Raw genomic sequence first — 21412 nt, 5'->3', positions numbered from 1 at the left:
ACACACACACACACACAAACTTAATGATGGTGTTGGAGTCGTGCCTGGCCGTGCAGTCATGAGTGAACAGGGAGTAACGAAGGAGACTAGGCACGCATCCCTGAGGGGCCCCAGTATTGAGGATTAGCGTGGCAGATGTGTTGTTACTTACCCTTAACACCTGGAGGCGGCCCATCAGGAAGTCCAGGATCCAGTTGCAGAGGGAGGTGTTTAGGGGTCCTTAGCTTAGTGATGAGCTTGCGGGCACTATTGTGTTGAACGCTGAGCTGTAGTCAATGAATAGCATTCTCACATAGGTGTTCCTTTTGTCCAGGTGTGAAAGGTCAGTGTGGAGTGCAATTGAGATTGTGACATCTGTGGATCTGTTGGTGCATTATGCAAATTTGAGTGGGTCTAGGGTCTCTGGGATAATGGTTTTGATGTGAGCCATGACCAGCCTTTCAAAGCATTTCATGGCTGTAGATGTGAGGGATACGGGTCGCTAGTCATTTAGGCAGGTTACCTTAGTGTTCTTGGGTACAGGGACTATGGTGGTCTGCTTGGTATTACAGACTCCGACAGGGAGAGGATGAAAATGTCAGTGAAGACACTTGCCAGTTGGTCAGCGCGTGCTCGGAGTACACGTCCTGGTAATCCATCTGGCCCCGCGGCCTTGTGAATTTTGACCTGTTTAAAGGTGTTACTCACATTGGCTGCGGACAGCGTGATCACACAGTCGTCCGGAACAGCTGATGCTCTCATGCATGTTTCAGTGTTACTTGCCTCAAAGTTATTTAGCTTGTCTGGTAGGCTCGTGTCACTGGACAGCTCTCAGCTGTGCTTCCCTTTCTAGTCTGTAATAGTTTGCAAGCCCTGCCACATCAGACGAGCGTCAGAGCCAGTGTAGTACAATTCGATCTTAGTCCTGTATTGAAGCTTTGCCTGACTAGCAAGTGAGGTTGTTCTCGGAGATATCACAAGCCTTCCTTTGATAAGCCAAGACAAGAACCTCCTTCAGAATCCCCCAGATGTAATGTTGACCCTATTGGGTGAGGGCCAAAAACTTGTATTTGTACCCGATTGGCCAAATCTACTGATGATCCCAAGTGTCAAGGCCATCTCTATAAGTCCTTGACACAGATAGCTATTATCAATGTCTTTATCACGCTAGTTCAATGTTCCTCTGCAGATAATGAAATAGGACAGGCAGTATAAAGGTCTTTACATTGATAGGCTGTATTACGGTCTTTACATTGATAGGCTGTATAAAGGTCTTTACATTGATAGGCTGTATTACGGTCTTTACATTGATAGGCTGTATAAAGGTCTTTACATTGATAGAATCTGTATTTGATCATTCTTTATCACCCCACTTGTCGTCCTTTCTGCCATTCAACTCCATATCAATAATGCACAAGTTACCCTTTGGAAACAATAAAGATCCATTGAATTGCATCATGCTATTATGCCCACAACTAAATTCTCCTTCCTAACCAACTTTGAGGAAACGTATGGGAACACCGATAAGACTGTCTGATATTTCAGGACAGTCAGCTCTGTCCTCGAAGCCTTTTACCTCTTATCTCTGTTATTACTCTGTTTGCGTAATCATGTTAATAATCCCTCGTCTTCAATGTGTCTGTTCTTCCGTTCTCATAGCTGGTGTGACAAGTGAGAAGACAGGACAATTTGTCTTCCAAAGAAAACTGCACATCAACAAGATGGCAACAACAACAAAAATATTCTGAAGTGTCTAAACTCCAAGTTACATTATTTTATCAAGCTAATACATTGTCATGGTGTGGTGCGGTCAAGGGCGTAAGAGAGAGGGGGCTGGAAAGAGAGAAGAGAGCGAGAGAGAGAGATTAGCTCGTACATTTCAGATGATTATGATAATGAAACCAATAATAACAATAAAACAAAAAGAAGAGCGTGTAGCATTTTATCCACTTTCCTCCTGTTTGTCCTATCATGCTAGTCCATGTCAAAGCCCTGAGAGAGTGAGTGTTGTAATTTACGAGTGTCATAAAGGAGCTAGCTATATAACCCTGGAGAACGGACAGGTTCACTGCTCACTGAGGGAAGACTGTGAGGGTGAGTGCACTGGCTCTTCTACTTGTGCATTTAGGGCACTATTTCAATGGAGCTAATGGAAGAAGAATCGCTAACACAACGTTTCAAATGCTACGTCATGTTGATTTAACGTGAATTTGTGTAACACTATAGTGTTATAGCTATAGTAGTAACCACTATTGTACTTTAATGTTTCCTAATATTCCTCCTCTTTCCTGGTCTTCCTCAGATGAAGCTGTTTGTCTTGGTGGTCGTTTCCCTGCTGCACCTGGGGCTGTCCTGTGCCCAGGATGCAGGCTCCCCTCCAGGCAGCCTGCAGGACATAGTGAGGAAGAGCTCACTGAGACAGAAGGGTAAATGATATACCCCTTTTATTCAACCAATCCCAGCGTTCAACCTCTTAGAAAGGAAAACAGAAAACATTCAGAAAGTCAGTTGTTTCAACACAACAGTAATGGGTGCATGTTGTGACAGTATCCGTGTCCGAATACCCATACCAGCGTACTACATACTTCAACTGCATACTATGTACTCATCATCACATACTATTTAGCATGTACCGTTTAGTAAAACGTTTGCAGTATGCCACGGCCTCAATGCAGTACTGGCTCCTGACTGGCTGAGTAGGTGGGCTGAGGCGGGGCCATGTGCGGATGAATTTTTTAAAAATTGAATTAAAATGCATCACATTAACCAACCTGATAATAGCTCATTTCCAATTTGATTAATTTCTCTAAACTCTGAATAGGATAGGAATGGAGTTATTGGCCTACTCAGGCTGGTTGGAGGCAGACTATCACATTCAACCTATAATGTAGCCCATATAGTCCGTCTATCCTATTTAAAGGACTACATACAGAAACTGATAATTTGGTTCCATTTCAACATATTTATTAGGGAAACCAAAGTGCTGTAACATATAGGAGCCACATCATCATGGCGCTATAGGAGCACGCAACGGACGTCATCATAGCACGCAACGGACGTCACCATAGCACGCAACGGACGTCATCATAGCACGCAACGGACGTCACCATAGCACGCAACAGACGTCACCATAGCACGCAACGGACGTCATCATAGCACGCAACGGACGTCACCATAGCACGCAACAGACGTCACCATAGCACGCAACGGACGTCATCATAGCACGCAACGGACGTCACCATAGCACGCAACGGACGTCATCATTGCACCCAACGGACGTCACCATAGCACGCAATGGACGTCACCATAGCACGCAACGGACGTCACCATAGCACGCAACGGACGTCACCATAGCACGCAACGGACGTCACCATAGTACGAAACGGATGTCATCATAGCACGCAACGGACGTCACCATAGCACGCAACGGACATCACCCTAGCACGCAACGGACGTCACCATAGCACGCAATGGACGTCACCATAGCACGCAACGGACGTCACCATAGCACGCAACGGACGTCACCATAGCACGCAACGGACGTCACCATAGCACGCAACAGAACAGTGTACTGCCGGTTTGTTGTTTTTATGTAATAGTTTTTATTAAATAGTTTTTCATCGTAGCTTAAGTTTCTATTGCTTCTGGTTCTGCGAACCGGTCAGCCTTTATGGCTGGGACCTCACATTTTTGTCCCGGATTCCTGTTGAGTAGCAGCTGCTAGACATCATAACAATGGAGCAGGGTAACGTTAGCAGTGTTAGCCCATCTGTATTTTTATCCATGGCTGGGCACAAATGCTTCAGGTGTGAGATGATTTCCACACAATCACAAGTTGAAGATAAGGTGTAACTGGAAAATGGACAGGGACTTGTCTGCCCTAAGAGCACCACCATCAAGCATCTTAGGGAAGTGATTCTCCGGCTGTTAGCTCGGCTGCAAGGAAAAAGGACAACCTGCTTTCTATGTACACCGACCTTTCTGTAACCAAGGGGAAACTGAATATCAGTTTTAAATGCCTCCTGTAGCAAAGCTGTCGATGAGTCAGGTGGCGTTGATCTGTCCTAATCCAACTGACAGATATTAAGCTCAACTGGGAGACTGGACACTCGCAAGGCGTAGGAGATCGGAGAGGCAGTCTGGCCACCCATCTATCCGAGAAGGTCTGATCCAGCTATCAAACAGCTTTTCCCCGCTTAAGACGGACATACCAGGCCCGGGGGTCATTACAGATCCTGGGTGTATACCAACAGCCGGCGGCCGCCCAGTGAAACCCTCCCCCATGACCACCACAGTTCAGTAGGTTGTTTACCCATCGGATTCCATCACGACCACCATCATTGTGGGCAGCTCGATGGTGAGAGATTTTGGCCTGCCTACGGTCTGTGGACCGACCAAGGTCCACTGTCACACAGGAGCCCGTGTCCATGACATCAACTCTCTCCTGTCTACGGTTCTGGCCAATTACTCCAATATTGACACCATCGTCACTCGTGTATGTTTTAACGACCTCAGCCTACAAAACTAAGACAAACCATATGTTCAAATCAAAAGGCCTGATTAACTTGACATCAATCATGCAGCCACATCCTGAGTCCCTGGTGCCGTCACATTCAGAAATCAAAAGGTGGTTTAGTATTTATTTTAAAAGCCCTGATGAAGACCAAGAGGACAAGAAGCACTTTTCAATGGGAAAACATAAATCCACTTTGGGTAAAAAATTTTTTTTTAAAGACTTCTGTTTTCAAAGATGTATCCTACGATGCAATACTTGTGATCATATTCAGGAGAAGAAAAACTACTTGGCCTACATTTGAACACCACCGCAGCAGCTTCGCTATTCGGCGTCTTCCCATTTAAGTAGCTTAATGTTGTTGTTTGGCTACTTGAAGAGAACTAGGGCCTATCACCCCCAGCCCACCTCTTCCAATGCGTTATGGAAAAGTGTGCATCAAATTCTACTAGATGAAGAGCCAAAATGAGTAGGCCTATAACATCCTGACATTTAAACCATACTCGATTAAAAAAAAAACATCACATAGGCTACTATAAAATATCATTTTTTTTCTCATGCTGAGAATGTGTCATGTGCGATTGCGTTGTTTCCTGCTATTCGTTGATTTCGATAGCGCATCCCCATATCTCATTGACAAAAGCCAAAACGAGTATGACATGCGGGCATTTATAGTATACTCGATTTTCGAAATGTTGCATACTATTAAACCAAAAAAATGTGCGTACTCAAATTGCCTACTATTTAGGACTAAAGTATTGGTATTCTGACATGTCCAGTGTATTCTTTGTCTTCCAGTGTCCCTGTTAAACCCAGTGCTGGAAGGAAAGGTCCCCCCACTGTCCAGTAATGGTCCTATCCAGGGTCCAAAGAACCCGCCTGAGTTTGAGGACCAACAGAAGCCTGCTCCATTCATGTTCGGGGACAATGTCAACCTGCAGTGGCTGAGCTGGAATGGTTCTCTCCCCACCGCAGCTATGGGCATCTACAACGGCTACACCGAACGCACCGACTACATCTGCAAATACAACTGCGAAGCCGGCTTCTACACTCCTAGCAAGGGCCCGTACTGCCAATACCCCTACGGTGAGAGAGAGTACAAAGCCTCAGAGTTTGAGATCCTGGCCAACAGAGACAACTTTGAGTTTGTTGAGTGGAAGGAGGACTCATACGGCTCGTTGCCCAAACACTCAGTTAGAACGTGCTCTGGAGTGGGCATCTACGTTGGGAAGAACAAGTATGGCTTGGGGAAGGTGGTCCCTCAGTTCGAGGCTTTCTTTTTGCCCTGGGAGGGCGATGAGTACTGGTACAAGAGCTACCAGGTCCTGGCCATCAACAGAGATGCCTACACCCAGCATATCTCCCATGTCAAGTATGGCATTGATGAGGTGGAAATGTTCCACTACCCCCCTGAGACCATGCGCCTCTCCGGCGTCACCAACAACGAGTGCCAGACGGTGGTGAAGACGGTGACCATCTCCAAGACGTCGGAGGTGGAGAGCACCTGGAACATCGGACGCACCACCATGCTGGGCGTCACCGCCGGCATCACCGCCAAGATCCCCCTGATCGGCTCCGCAGGGGTTGAGTTCAGTGGGGAGAAGACCCTGCAGTTCAACAGGGGCACCACCATGGTGGAAGCCCTCAGCCACTCTGTGTCTGTGGAGCTCAAGGTGCCACCCAACCACTCCTGTAGCGTGCGCATGGAGGGCCGTAAGATCACAGCAGACATCCCCTTCACAGCCAGGCTGAGCCGTACATACCGCAACGGAGAGACCCAGTGGACCTCCATCTCTGGGGTGTACGATGGCATTCAGATTGGCGAGATCCGGGCCGTGGTGGACCGCTGTGAGCCTGTCGTAGACTCCAAACCCTGTCCTTAAGACTGATCTCATCCAAACTGACTCATTACTCTGAACCTAATAAATCTATCTACACTCATAAGTGTACAGTATATGTTCCAATGTATATGGTCTGGATTTCCTGTAACTTCCAAGGCTATACCAACACTGATTAATGTGATGTACATTTTGCATAAGTATTGTACAGTTTGTGGTTCCTGACCAAGTGTAAACTACAATGCAATGGCAAAACTGACTCCTGTGATTCTTCTGTTCAAAAGCTTTTTCACAATTTATGTTTGTGAAAGGAAATGACAGCAAATACACACACGTGCCTTTATCTGTTTCACATAGAAATATTGCACTTTATATTTATTGAATTCCTTGTTATTGTCTTTTCTTATCTACAATTTGATAGGCTTAACAAATTACTGCTACTGACTTTACGGTACAGCTCATAACTTTGCCTCCATTGCAATTACTATAATGGAGCAGCAGAGGGCAGCAACAGCTAATGGATTTTGGAGAGCAGGAATAGTTGACAGCTGGCCTGAGATGGAAGTTGGGATCAGATTACACAACCTGTGTGTGTGTGTGTGTGTGTGTGTGTGTGTGTGTGTGTGTGTGTGTGTGTGTGTGTGTGTGTGTGTGTGTGTGTGTGTGTGTGTGTGTGTGTGTGTGTGTGTGTGTGTGTGTGTGTGTGTGTGTGTGTGTGTGTGTGTGTGTGTGTGTGCTTGCTTGCCTGTGTCCTTGCGTGGACATCTCTGTGTGTGTGTGTGTGTGTGTGTGTGTTTTGTGCATGTCCTTTCCACAGTGTCAATAAGCACTTACTGCTTACTGCAACTATACACCGTGTCTAAGAAGAGAGGTGTATCAGGGTTCTACATGAAAGCTGTGCACTCAGCTGCGCCCAACTCAGAGTTGCTATTGACAATTATTGACAGCTATACAAGTGCTTTCTTAGAGATGGTCTGTACAGTAGAGAAGACCATGATGTGGCGGCCAGTCTGTATGAAACCTCTGGCCTAGAGGACTGGACCTGCAGCCTCCTCCCTCCACTGTGACTGCACTTACCAGTGGGATGAATAAAATATGTCTCATGCCCTCTGTTCTCCCTCTCTCTCATGGCCGAGATGAAATGCTCCAGTAATTTTCCTTCATGTGGAATAATGGCCAAGGTGTGCTCTGTATCACTCTGAATCCTCTCCCCTTATCGATTGCGTCAGGGCAGGGTCTGGTGTCTGTAGCCGTTGGAATGGGAAGGATGCTGTGAGCTGCTTGTATGATGTAATGTTACCACAGTAACTCAGAACTATAGATTTTTTGATTATTCCAGAAAATAGGACACTCTCAATCCTGAAATGTATGCTTTTTAAAATCTTCTATAAAAAGAAAAACACCAGAATGTAGATATGAGAATTGTTATGGCATTGACTCGATCTAACACTGTTTTTTGTTTGTTTGTTGTGAAAGTCCATCCGCTAGTACAGTGTGGTCTGATAGGGTTAGCCCTCAAAGGCCCTAAAAGGCTTTAGTATGGGTGAGTGAACAGATCCAGCTGGGTGGCCAGATACTTGTGTGCACGGTGGCAGGGACAAGGCAGGGGGCTTCTTCACACTTCACATTTCTGTGTAACTTCTGTTAGACATGTTAGTATTAATGAGATCCTAACAGTATCCCTGAATGATCCAAGTGCCCATGGCCTTCCTTTAGCTTGAAGATGGTCCCCATTATCACTCCAGTATTGCAAGGATGAAGTTTGTGTGTGTTGATTGTTTGTGTTGTCAGTAGGATTACAGCTGTGTAACCAGAAAGCAAATTGCACATTGAACACCAGCCTTTGTGTCCCGCTAAATATACACACACACGAATGTGCACAAGCACACATACACACACATGCACATGTGCGGCACCTCAGAGGAGGAAGGGGAGGACCATCCTCCTCAGTGAATTTCAAAAACATAGAAATAGTGAAGCATTAATAAAGTTTCGATAAAACTATGCTAGATGTCATCAAATAATGTATTAAAACACACTGTTTTGCAATGAAGGTCTAGAGCATCCTCAGCAGCACTCTGTAGAGTAGCACCACAGTGTAGACGGAGGACAGTTAGCTTCTGTCCTCCTCTGGATACATTGACTTCAATATATGGTTTTCACCCCCTTCCATAGCATCCTCCTCAGTGAATTTCATAAAAATAGTCAAACATTAACATCAGTGGAAGCTCCTCTGTGTACATTGACTTCAATACAAAACCTAGGAGGCTCATGATTCTCACCCCCTTCCATAGACTTACACAGTAAGTTTGACAACTTCCAGGGGACGTCCTCCAACCTATCAGAGCTCTTGCAGCATGAACTGACATGCTGTCCACCCAATCAAAGGATCAGAGAATGAATCTAGTACTGAAAGCATAAGCTACAGCTAGCTAGCACTGCAGTGCATTAAATGTGGTGAGGAATTGACTCAAAAAGAGAAAAGAACGATAGTTGAACAGTTTTGAACAAATGTATTTCATCCAAAATGAAGGAGAAGAGAGAGAGAGAGAGAGATTGATATATTTACTTGGCTGCATTCACTTAACTAGTGACCAGCTAGCTAGTTTAGCCTACTCAAGCACCCGCCTCAAACACAGCGGGATGCTATGTGAGCAAGCTGAATTTGTCAAATAGAAACTCTAATTTGCAACTGTTGGACTAATGACCACACCCTAGATTAGCTGGATGCAGGCACGGGTGTGAAAGACGGTATTGAATGTGTCACTGTCTGTCACCTTGATTACTAAAAATGATCTTGAACCTACGTTGTAAGCTTTCATTCATAGGCTAGGTTGTAGCAACCTGATGATGGGTAAGGGGAAAATGTTAGTATAGTGTAGTAGCCTAAACCTACAGATGTTACATTGAGCTGGGTGAATGGAATATGAATGACAGTCATCCAATATGCTGTAATAGACACAAGGCAGTCCGTACATGTTTTTATCATCCTCTCTCATCTTAAACGGCACCGACGTGCACAGAAACACGCACACAAGCTGTCTCCTGGGTCAACAGCTTCATTGTCAAATCCACAAACAAGTCACTTCACTGAGACTAAATATTGCGTCTCGCTGCGACAAACTCTTGTGCCTGAAATGATCTGTTATGTTTAGATCCTTACAGAATCTTACATGAGTTAAACCATAAAATGCGGCATCTGAATTGTTCTCTGCTCCCCAGTAGTGCAGCTGGATATCTTCAAGAGAGAGGGTTCATCTGTGCCCGCTACGGCTACAGCCAGGGATCGGCAAAAATGTCAAAATAGAATGACAAAATACAGAATCAAAATACCATAAAGATAAGGTATTTTGAAATGTATTGTATTTTGTAATGTATTTAATTAAAATACATTAATTTTGTATTTTATTATACAAAAAAACATTTGTATTTAGCTAGCCCGAACAGCAACAACGGTTACAAAAGCATTTTTCTTGCTATGACTGTGAAATGTTGTTTATCTAGCATAGATGAGTAATTCACTTTGGATAAGAGTGTCTGCTAAATGAACAACATATAAATGTATCTATGAAAATGAACATACCAAAATGAACTGCAAAGCACACTGGCTATTATTATTATTGCCGTTGTTTTGGGGCGGAGTTCATTAGAAAAATGCTCAGCATGCTTTGCAATTTTTCATATTTACATTTGTCATTTAGCAGACACTCTTATCCAGACCGAATTACAATTCGGGCATTCATCTTAAGATAGCTAGGTGAGACAACAACATATCACAATTATATCAAGTACATTTCCCTCAATAAAGTATTTATCAACATTTTTACATGTACATTTATATTTAGTTCATTTAGCAGATGCTCTTTAAACAACAGTGCTATCAGACTTCTGATACAAATGCAGGGTGAAAGGGGGCCACAAAATGTGAATCACTATTTTTTTTAAATGGTATAGGAAACGTATTTTGAAAATACAAATTACAGTATTTAAAAATACAAAATACATTGGAGTGTAGTTCAGCCCAGTGTAATTCAAATGACCAAATTCGTATTTCAAATACTTGTAACATAAATACTGCCCATCTCTGGCAACAGCACATCCCAGTGAGCACACACAAGTGGCCACTGTCACACAGCAGAAACTAAGCTGCCTTGTTCTCCATTAAATATGCATTGACTTTGTCTTTCAGCACATTTGCATTTCAAGGCCTCAACGTTACTCGGTAACCTCCATCAGAGCTGTGTGCTCAGAGCTGTGTGTGTGTTTGTCTGTGTGTGTGTGTGTGTTTGTGTGCTACTCTACATGCATGTGAATGTGTGCATGACGCATGAGTGTGTGTGATAGTTGCAGATCTAAACCATGAGCCTCATCATCTCAGATAAGCATTACAACTCCAATGAACTTTCTCTGCCACCTCTCTCTCCCCTCCCCAGCTCAACCCTCCCAGCTCAGGCAAGTAACGAATGCTGACCTGTCCTCCCTTTGAGCCAGTTCAGCCCACACTCCCCATGCCATCTGATTCATCTGCCCCCTCTCTCTTGATGCCTTTGTTTGTGTCGGAGGAAATGTTAATCTATATGAGGAAAATGCTAATGTCATGAATGCATATGAATGAGTTTATCATTGGCTTAAAGAGTAAGGACAGTGGAGCCAGAGAGTGATGTCATAGAGAGACTCTAAGGGGGTGTCAGGAGGACATGTGTCTGAGCCTGCTGGACAGAATTACTGTCTAACAACAGCTGCAGCATTACTCACCACTGTACTCCAATAGTACCGTTACAATAACTAACATACCAAGAATGCTTTGATTTGTGGATAATACGGTCCACCATTTTGAAAGTCCAAGTTGAACCCACCCCTGACTATAACGAAATAATATAAGTACACAATGAAGCATAGTATGGCGTATGTACATCACAGAATGCATGTTATTGGTGCTGAGATGTATGTAGTGGTAATTGAGGCTGTGTACTACAGGCCAGGTGCTCTTAAGCGCTGTATACTTTAATAGCCTTCCAGTTCCTCTCCTCCAACGAGAAGTTCCTCCTGGGATGCTTTCCCATGCGCTTCAATGGATACGGGCCTGAATTCTTTGAAAAGCCTCTTCTCAAAGTAGGGGTCGCAGAACAGCTTGTAAGAGTATAACATCAAATTGAAACATTTTGATTCATTATTTATCTCCTGTTGGTTCCTAGTTATGTGCTCTGAGTGGGTTTGGGGAGTTTGTAATCAGTTGGGACATGGATGGTCTAGGAGATTAACTGAAGTGATGTAGCTCGGATTCACAAACTATACTGGTGTTTGTGTTTGAGAAAAGTATTTTTTTTTATTTTTTTTTTTACATATAATGCGGGCATTTCCTCTATTTCTGAGTAGCTGCTCCAGTTATGTCATATATCATACAGTGAATAACTAGAAACCAACATACACACTGTATTCAGTGCTGCTTTGTTATTATGTATACTCAAAGCAAGTGAGGGTCAAATGTCAGCATTCTGCTCTGAGTAAAGTTCTCCAGGGGAATTTAGGTTGAAGTCAGAGACAACACACTTGCAGTGTTGAATTTACTCCAGTCAGTGCATTCAAACTCTTGACCCAAAACAGAAAACCATGTTGAGTGGTTCTGAAAGATATAGATCTAGCAAATTACTGGAAACAAATGAAAAGAAAGGAAAAACACCCTGAACCGCAAAGACAGGTGGAAGACGGGTTCTTACTTTGTTTTGTCTACAGGTGAGGGTGTTTTTCTAATGTCCAGGAGCTGAAAGATGTTTGAATGAATCCAGACTCTGAACCCTCATACCCAGACCCATTGGTGACGCATGGAGAGGGCGCTAAGTGGTAACCTCCCATGCATTCTGACATCAGAGACAGTAACTCGAGGCTAACTCTATATATTTTATAAACATTGAGGTTTGGGATTTTGGGGGCAGCTATGAGGTCTGGTATTTCCTTGCCCGCAGCACTTTTGGCGATTTCAACCAAAGCCGTTTACACCCACAAAACTGAAACCTTCACACTAAAGTCACTGTCTAGCCAGGAGCCTGACCTTTAATGGACTACCTCCTATCCCCCTGAAGTTAACAAAAATATAATAAAGATACACAAGTATGTGGACACCCCTTTAAATTAGTGAATTTGGCTATTTCAGCCACACAGCCAGTTGCAAATGAGAACTTGTTCTCAACTAGCCTACCTGGTTAAATAAAGGTGAAATAAAAAATTTAAAAATAAACACCCGTTGCTGATAGGTGTATAAAATAGAGCACACAGCCATGCAATATCCATAGACAAACATTGTCAGGAAAATGGCCTTACTGAAGAGCTCAGTGACTTTCAACGTGGCACCGTCATAGGATGGCACCTTTCCAACAAGTCAGTTCATCAAATTTCTGTCCTGCTAGAGATGCCCTGGTCAACTGTAAGTGCTGATATTGTGAAGTGAAACGTCTAGGAGCAACAACGTCTAGGAGCAACAACGTCTCAGAAGCGAAGTGGAGGCCACACACGCTCACAGAACGGGACCACCAAGTTCTGAAGTGCGTAGCGTGTAAAAACAAACGGTCTGTTGTTGACTGCAACACTCACCACCGAGTTTCAAACGGCCTCTGGAAGCAACGTCAGCACAAGAACTGTTCGTCGGAAGCTTCATGAAATGGATTTCCATGGCCGAACAGCCGCACACAAGCCTAATGCCGAGCATTGGTTGGAATGGTGTATATCTCGCCGCCATTGGACTCAGTGGAAATGCGTTGTCTGGAGTGAGGGATCACGCTTCACCATCTGGCAGTCTGACGGACGAATCTGGGTTTGGTGGATGCCAGGGGAACGCTACCTGTTCCAAAGCATAGCGCCAACTGTAAAGTTTGGTGGTGGAGGAATAATGGTCTGGGGATGTTTTTCATGGTTCTGGCTAGGCCCCTTAATTTCAGTGAAGGGAAATCTAAACGCTACAGCATACAGTGAATTCGGAAAGTATTCAGACCCCTTGACTTTTTTTCACATTTTGTTACGTTACAGTCTTATTCTAAAATTGATTAAATAGTTTTTTCCCCGTCATCAATCTACACACAATATCCCATAATGACAAAGCAAAAACAGGTTTAAGAATTCTTTGCTAATTTATAAAAATACAAAATAAATTAAATGTCACATTACGTAAGTTTTCAGACCCATTACTCAGTACTTTGTTGAAGCACTGGTGCTACACGTTTGGCACACCTGTATTTTGGAAGTTTCTCTCATTTTTCATTCAGAGCCTTGTCCCAAAGCCACTCCTGCATTGTCTTGGCTGTGTGCTTAGGGTCATCCTATTGGAAGGTGAACCTTCGCCTCAGTCTGAGGTCCTGAGCTCTCTGGAGCAGGTTTGCTCTGTTCATCTTTACATTTACATTACATTTAAGTCATTTAGCAGACGCTCTTATCCAGAGCGACTTACAAATTGGTGCATTCATCTTATGACATCCAGTGGAACAGCCACTTTACAATAGTGCATCTAAATCTTTTAAGGGGGGTGAGAAGGATTACTACAATTACTTCACAATGGAAGAAGTTAAGCTACACTAAAGCTACCCTTAAGAAAAATATAGTTTACTTTTCTAAAGTTACATTGAAAAAGTAGTTCACTACATCCAAACTACTAAGTGATGCATTATCATATCTACATCTGATATTTCATAGACTACAAATTGAAAGACAGATCCCTCTGGAGTCAGATGTTACCAGAATGTGTAATTTAGCCTATTAAACACACGTTTCAAGTGAGAATTAGGCAGGTCGGATGCCGAAAAATAAAGGTAATTCTTCCTTACTTCACCCATATCTTTTCTTTTTGCAAAAATAGTAGTATATAGTTCCGGTAGTTAGCTACACCGCTAAATGGCAACAAAAAAAGTAATTAACTACTGAAAACACTACCAAGATTTGATTTTAGTTCAACTACCACCAAGCTACTGCAAATATGTAGTTAAATAACTAGTTGACTACATGTTGTTTACTACTCCCCAACATGGCCAAGAGGTTGGTCACTGAACTTCTCATATTGAAACTTATACACTACTAGTTGTATGGATCTGTATCGATTCAATCAATCAGGAAAATGGACATCGCAAACAAGCAATGAAACATGTTTTCCCCAATTCTATCCATCAATATGCCAGTACACTCTACCCAGACAGGTTTCAGATAGGAGTACATGACTAAGGCCAATTGGTCTGGTTGCTCATGCAATGTGACCTCTCTTTATAAAGCCCTATAAATTCATTGTAGGTTGGGAAACTGGCAAACAAAGGAGTCAACCACAGCAGCCCTTCTTCTCAATAGCTCTTTGGCTTCTGCGTCTCTAGTCTAAACTCTGTGAAGAACTCCCTCAAACTTGCCTCGTACCTCGTGCGTGGGTTATCTGGATGTGAATCTTTCCCAAAACTGCAGTTCATTAGAGCCTGCCTTGGGCTTGTTAGTCAAAATCTGATTGGGCAAAGCTGGAGCTGGATGCCACAAGCAAGAGGACTCATCTTGTCAGCCTAGTTATTTTGGCATTAACAAACTGCAATGTGTGCTGAAGAACTGTCAGTAACTATCATCATAACTGTGAAATGCAGCGTTGTCCATATGCCAAAAGTAATTGGTTATAAACATAGGACTATTTCTACCCCAATCTTATTCGGACAGTCACGATACACCACCAAAATTCACAAACGATCCTTAACATTCAAATTACTTCTGACTGGTTGATGTTTGAGATAGACTCCTCAGCAGCTGTATCAATCTGTATATCTGCCAGTTGCAGGAGCTCCTCTCATTCAGTCATTCGGTATGAGTGATCAGATGGGATGGGCAGTGCCCAGAGGGAAGTTTTATGGGCCCCGGGTGTCCATAGACTCAGCACTGCAGCACTACAAATCAATACCCGCAGCAGGGAGATAGTGTAGGGTTCTGTCAAGCCCATATTGAGCTCAGTTTTTTCTATGGCTATCTCTTATGATGGATTCTGCATACATGGTTATTGCTATAATTATGGAGAATAAGCCTCAAGTGCAGCCAAAGAGTTACACAAGGAGGTAATATAGTGGAGCTGCAGGAGCAGCTGTGTTTGTACGCTACTGTACTGCAGTGGAGGCTAGTGGGAGGATCTGTAGGAGGATGGGCACATTATAATGGCTGGAATGGAATCAATGGAACGGAGTCTATCATGTGGTTTCCATATGATGTTTGATGTATTTGATACCGTTCTATTATTTCCATTCCAGCCATTACAATGAGCCCATCCTTCTATGGCTCCTCCCACCAGCCCCCACTGCTGTACTGTAGCAAGCCTGCTGTTGCTCTTGTGGTCTCTTGTATAAGGAGTCAGACATGCTTTGGGTTTCAAATCATGTTCTCCGTATCTCTCTGAATGAGCCCATGCGTGTACAACACATCAGTGCTTCGGAACAGGGGACTTGTCAGAATTAGAGATACAGGAAGCGCAATAACAGTTGGTGGGTATCATTATGCCTGGCCACATTAAACATTCACCAGCTTGTTCATGCCTTTGTGTCTTTTTCTCAGTTCTAGTCAGTTAGGTAAGTCATGCATACATCTGAGCTTTGGAATGACACGAACCCAGATGGAGGGATCTTTTTTGAACCTCACATTTTCATAGACAGCAAAGAAAGAAGATCAGAAGGGAACATCACAGTAAGAGAAAGAGTAATGGAGAAATAGTGAACCCATATGATGGATTTGATTGAACAATATAAACAGTTTTACCAACCCTCGAAAAAAGGCATTTATAAGTCAAAATGGTCAAATCGACGTTGTATAGAGATTACATTTATTATAAGCACGCCACAAGCGATTCCAAAGACTCGTGTTTCAGATGAGTGAACATCCATTGAAACCTATAGTGTGAATCGATTCAATTCAGAGGATACAAAGGGTTAGTTAGTGCACCACATATTAAACAGGGTTGGTATCTGTGGACTGGGCTTGTTAGGTGACCTTGACAGTAAGTGTCCGTACCCTAATGTACGACATTACCGATTGAACCAATGCTAAGTAGATGACAACACTGGATCCATGTTTGTTGTATTGAACTGTGAACAGCACAGCCAACGTTATCGGACATGCAATCAAATGAAAGAGAGGGGAAGAGAGAGAGGTATGGGAGAGAGAGGGAGGGAGGGAGGGGTATGGGGTGGAGAGTGCCCAGGCAGACGCCAGAGCAGGGAGGGATATTGACAAGTACACACAGATGAGGTGGAGAGGATAAAAAACAAAAGGGGAAAAAAGTCAAGTGAGCAGCAGGAGACTGTAGTGTATTTCTTTGCAGTTGGGTTTGACTTCATTAAGGCAGGAGCAGAAAAGTATTCCTTTACTTGAAATTGCTGAGACGTTCTGAACACAGGACGCATACTTGCCCCGAACCCTGCCTCAAAGCCGTGTTTTATTTGTTTATTTAGACATGGACTATGTTCACTTGATTTTTGTATCTGCAGTTCCGGCAGGCCTATACTGTTCTATCATATTGCTGAGACCAAAGCATCAGACACTATATACAGTTATACATACCATGTGGTGGGGATACATCTCCAAATCACTTGTATCCCCGTAAACAGGGGACGTCCTAGGGATGTTCAAGGACGTTCCCATTAGGTCCCTTAAAGGTTTTCAGCGTGACGTTAGCCATAGAACATTCAATGACCACAAGGGGGCGTTTCATGATGGTCAAGGGGACGTCGCATGATGGTCCCAAGGGAACGTTCTCTGGGGGACTTTTATGTAATCAGAACCTTTTTAGGATGTTATTAGGACTTTAGTCCTTAGGCCATCGCATGATAGGGTGGCAGGTTGCCTAGAGGTTAAAGTATTGGGCCAGTAACTGAAAGGTCGCTTGTTTGAATACCTAAGCCGACAAGGGGAAAAATCTGTCAATGTGCCCTTGAGCAAGGCACATAAACCCAATTTGCTCTAGGCGTGCTGTACTACAATGGCTGACCCTGTAAAACAACACATTTCACTGCACCCGTCCGATGTGTGACAATAAAACACACACATATAATTATTTTTGATAGTCCCAAGGGAACGTTCTCTGGGAGATCTTTGTCTAGTTCCCTGTAAGTTCCCAGGACGTCACTGAGGACCATTTCAGGACCTTTTTAGGACGTTCTCAGGACTTTCATTTGACTAGTCCTTAGGACTTCGCATGATAGACCCAAGGGAACGTTCTCTGGGGACCTTTGTGTAGTTCACTGTAAGTTCCCAGGATGTTGTCTCATGGTCCTTTGGAGGTTTTTGTCACATGATGGTCCCAGGTGTCCCAAACCATTAGAAGTAAAGTCATAAAATGGTATGGGGATTTTAAGGTAAGTGGTGTAACGCCCGAAGAGGATGTGTGTGGAGTCAGGCACAGAGAGCAGAAGTATCTGGGGAAAAAACGCTTTAGTGTGCAAAACAGGAACACGTACAATGGGTGACGCCGAACACAGGCGTAACATACCAAACCCAAGTGCAACTGGTAATACCGGACAGCGAAAACCCAACAATAATCAGAGTACACCTCTAACATAAACAGTTACAAGCCCGCACAAACACAGGTGGGCTAACCGAACTTAAATAATCCCAACCCCAAAACCCCAACAAGGAACAGGTGAAAACAATTAGACAAAACCAAACGAAAAGGGAAAAGAGGGATCGGTGGCAGCTAGTAGACCGGCGACGATGACCGCCGTGCGCCACCCGAACTGGAAGGGGAGCTACCTTCGGTGATATTCGTGACAGTACCCCCCTCCCCCAGATCATGTCCCCCGTTGCGAACACGTTCACTCTCTCCACCTGCCCATTACTCTCCCGTGACCCCCAGACGTTCCATAAATGCCTTCCACACTCGTGATGTAAACTGGGGACCCTGATCAGAAACAATGTCCTCGGGCACCCCGTAGTGCCGGAAGACATGGGTGAACAGAGCCTCCGCAGTCTGTAAGGCCGTAGGGAGACCAGGCAACGGGAAAAGACGGCAGGACTTAGAGAACCGATCCACAACGACCAGGATCATCGTGTTTCCCTGAGACGGGGGAAGATCAGTGAGAAAGTCCACCCAGATAGACGATGGGACCACGGCCGTTGTGGACTGTGGAGGAGCAGGTTCCTCCCTTAGGGGTCCTGTCCACCTACCACTTCCCCAGCCTCGATGGGAGTAGGATCGATGGCAAGTGCCTAGGAGCCTTACTCTGGGCATACACCCACCTTGAACAGGAGGAGACATAGAATGCGCACGTCCTTAACTAAGGTGGGCCACCAGTACTTCCCCCTAAGACTTTGCACTGTCCTCGAAATACCCAGGTGACCAGACGAGGGTAGACTATGAGCCCACCAAATCAATTGATCACGAACAGCGAGTGGCACGTACCTACGACCCTCCGGGCACTGTGGAGGAGCAGGTTCCTCCCTTAGCGCCCGCTCAATGTGAGAGGTAGTGGGTAACTAAAACACACCGTGATGGAATTGAGACCTCGATAATCAATGCACGGACGCAAACCACCCTCCTTTTTCTTCACAAAAAAGAAACTCGAGGAGACGGGGAACATGGAGGGCCGAATGTACCCCTGTCCCAGAGCTTCCGTGACATATGTCTCTATAGCCAACGTCTCCTCCTGGGACAAAGGATTACACGTGACTCCTGGGGAGTGCAGCGTGTACCTGGAGGTTTATCACGCAATCCCCCTGTCGATGGGGTGGTAATTGGGTCGCCTTCTTTTTACTGAAGGCGATAGCCAAATCGGCATACTCTGCGGAAATGCGTACGGTGGAAACCTGGTCTGGACTCTCCACCGTCGTCAGTGGAGCTAGTAGACCGGCGACAACGACCACCGAGCGCCGCCCGAATGGGAAGGGGAGCCACCTTTGGTGATATTCGTGACAAGTGGTATGCTGGTCAGCTAAAATAGTAAACAACTCTTCAATCAATTATGATTACATTTGACATCATCACTTAGCACTAACTTTTCAATATGACCACACCTGGGATTTGAATTCACAACCTCTGGTTTTGGGGCATGCTATTCATTCTGCTGCACCACAAAGTCTGTATAATTTTGGAAGTCCCTACACATACATTGCCTATAATACACTAGACAAAACCTCCAGGCGACCATGACACAACATCCCAAGAACCAGGAACTAGACAAAACCTTCAGGGGACCATGACACAACGTCCTAAGAATGTACTAAAAACTTCCCCGGTACAAACTGGGAACTAAACAAAACCTCCAGGGGACCATGACACAACATCCCAAGAATGTACTAAAAACGTCCCCGGGACAAACTGTGAACTAGACAAAACCTCCAGGGGACCATGACACAACGTCCTGATGACTTTAGACAACGATTTTGTGACTTTCCGGGATGTCCTAACAACTCATTTTTGTTTGCAGAGATGTTGTGACATTATGGTTCAGGTTATATGAGTGTGTTCAGGCCATCTTACACAGATCACAGTCGATATACAGTACACCACCAGTGCTTCATGGGCTCCTGATGGGGTGATGGGGATAACGCAAGCAGACCTGAATGGAAGACGAACCAGAACAGTACAAGACGGAAAATAACCCAACCATCATCACACCACATCTCTACTCATAAATATTACACGTCCTTGTCTGTACAATACAGTGGAATCTCAGCCTCCTTTAACATCTGAATAATTAATGCAATAAAATCTGTGTTTTTTCCCCACTTCCCTCAGACTATCTTCTTTTCTTGGCCATTCTCAAAGTGGTAGCAGTGGGTAACAAGATTTCAGGGCCAGGCAAAGTGCTGGGAGAGAGTAGAGATGAAGGGGATTGTGTGTGTGCGTGCGTGTGCGTGCCTGCCTGCGTGCGTGCGAGATAGAGAGAGAGAAAGGTTGTTAGATAATAGGAAAAGGTTAGATAATACTTGTGGAAACTAAATCCGTGATTCTGACTAAGTGCCTCTCCCAGCTGACAATTTGATTCTTTCTGACTCATTGAAGGCAATGTTTGATGATTTCTCTACTGTTGAGATCAGAAGTTCAAGCTCAAATAATTACAGATATTTAAGGGTTCTTATGAACATTGTTAGTGCTAAATTGATATGATAAGGGATTCAGCATTTCTATTATATCTTTATAGTAAATGTTGTATTTCCTTCTGAAGAAATACCATCAAATTGTAATTTGTAGGTCCTATCCCACACAGCTCATCCAGTTGTCCTAATAACTGTCAACTCTTGGCAATTCTTCAAGGAAACCGACTAAGGATGCTTTAATCAATTACATCCTTCTCCATATCGTTGTGTGGCAACTGGAAAGAACGATGACCCTGTAGATGCACAGTTATTCTATCATGAAAGTCAACTGTATGCCCTTTAGTAAAAGTGCGTCAATGAAAAACAACGCACCGCTGCTTTGCCGCATGGCCACATTTCGTCAGATCAGCAGAGGAAACTAATGCGCGCGTGGTCCGATGTCCTGCTAAAGTGCAATACATAGGGGACGGCACAGGACAACGCACGCGGAAAAGATAATACATTTCATGATATCCGCTGAGCAATTACCAACCTTTTTTTCTCTTTTTGGGTCGTCATCTTTATTTATTTTTAGCAGTTTATTTCATTTTTTTAGTAATGTATTTTGCATCATTAGTGCCATTCTTCAGCTTTCCCCTATCAAATGTCCCTGGAAAAATTACGCGGTAAGGAGAAAATGTACTTGGGAGCGCGGGAAATAATTCAGTTGCGCATAACCATTCTTGCATAAGCATCCAAATAAACTTGTAGGCCTACTTCAGTTATCTTTCAATATTGCTTGAAAGCACCCATCTCTTCAACCCTTTTTGGAAATGAAGACAGATGGCGATAAACCTGGGAAATTGTGATGGAAATTTAATTATGTTTGGTTTCTTTTAGATCCGACTCGTTTTTCCCAAGGAAATGAGTGCTTTACCACAGAAGATCCACAGGGATAGTCACTTTTGTGGTGTTCAGTGTTAAAGGTACAAGACAAATGTGTGCTCCGAAGAGTAGCAGTAGCTTATGAGAGGTCCATTCCTCTCTGTTGAAACTCTATCAATCACCTTCAGGCGCG

General features: G+C 44.1%; 1 protein-coding gene across 1 annotated transcript; it reads left to right on the top strand.

Annotated features, from left to right (window-relative positions):
* The first annotated feature begins 1951 nt into the window (after positions 1-1951).
* LOC118358151 (natterin-3-like) lies at positions 1952-6585 on the top strand. The gene is made up of 3 exons (XM_035735641.2): positions 1952-2073; positions 2282-2405; positions 5291-6585. Exons 2-3 carry the CDS (start codon positions 2282-2284, stop codon positions 6373-6375), a joined length of 1209 nt encoding a protein of 402 aa, XP_035591534.1. The 5' UTR covers positions 1952-2073; the 3' UTR covers positions 6376-6585.
* The last annotated feature ends 14827 nt before the right edge of the window (positions 6586-21412 follow it).

Source organism: Oncorhynchus keta, chromosome 25 (genome assembly GCF_023373465.1).
Source record: "Oncorhynchus keta strain PuntledgeMale-10-30-2019 chromosome 25, Oket_V2, whole genome shotgun sequence".
Classification (NCBI taxonomy): Eukaryota; Metazoa; Chordata; class Actinopteri; order Salmoniformes; family Salmonidae; genus Oncorhynchus; species Oncorhynchus keta.
Note: the sequence above shows the minus strand (reverse complement) of the source record. Positions and strands in the feature narration are given on the sequence as shown.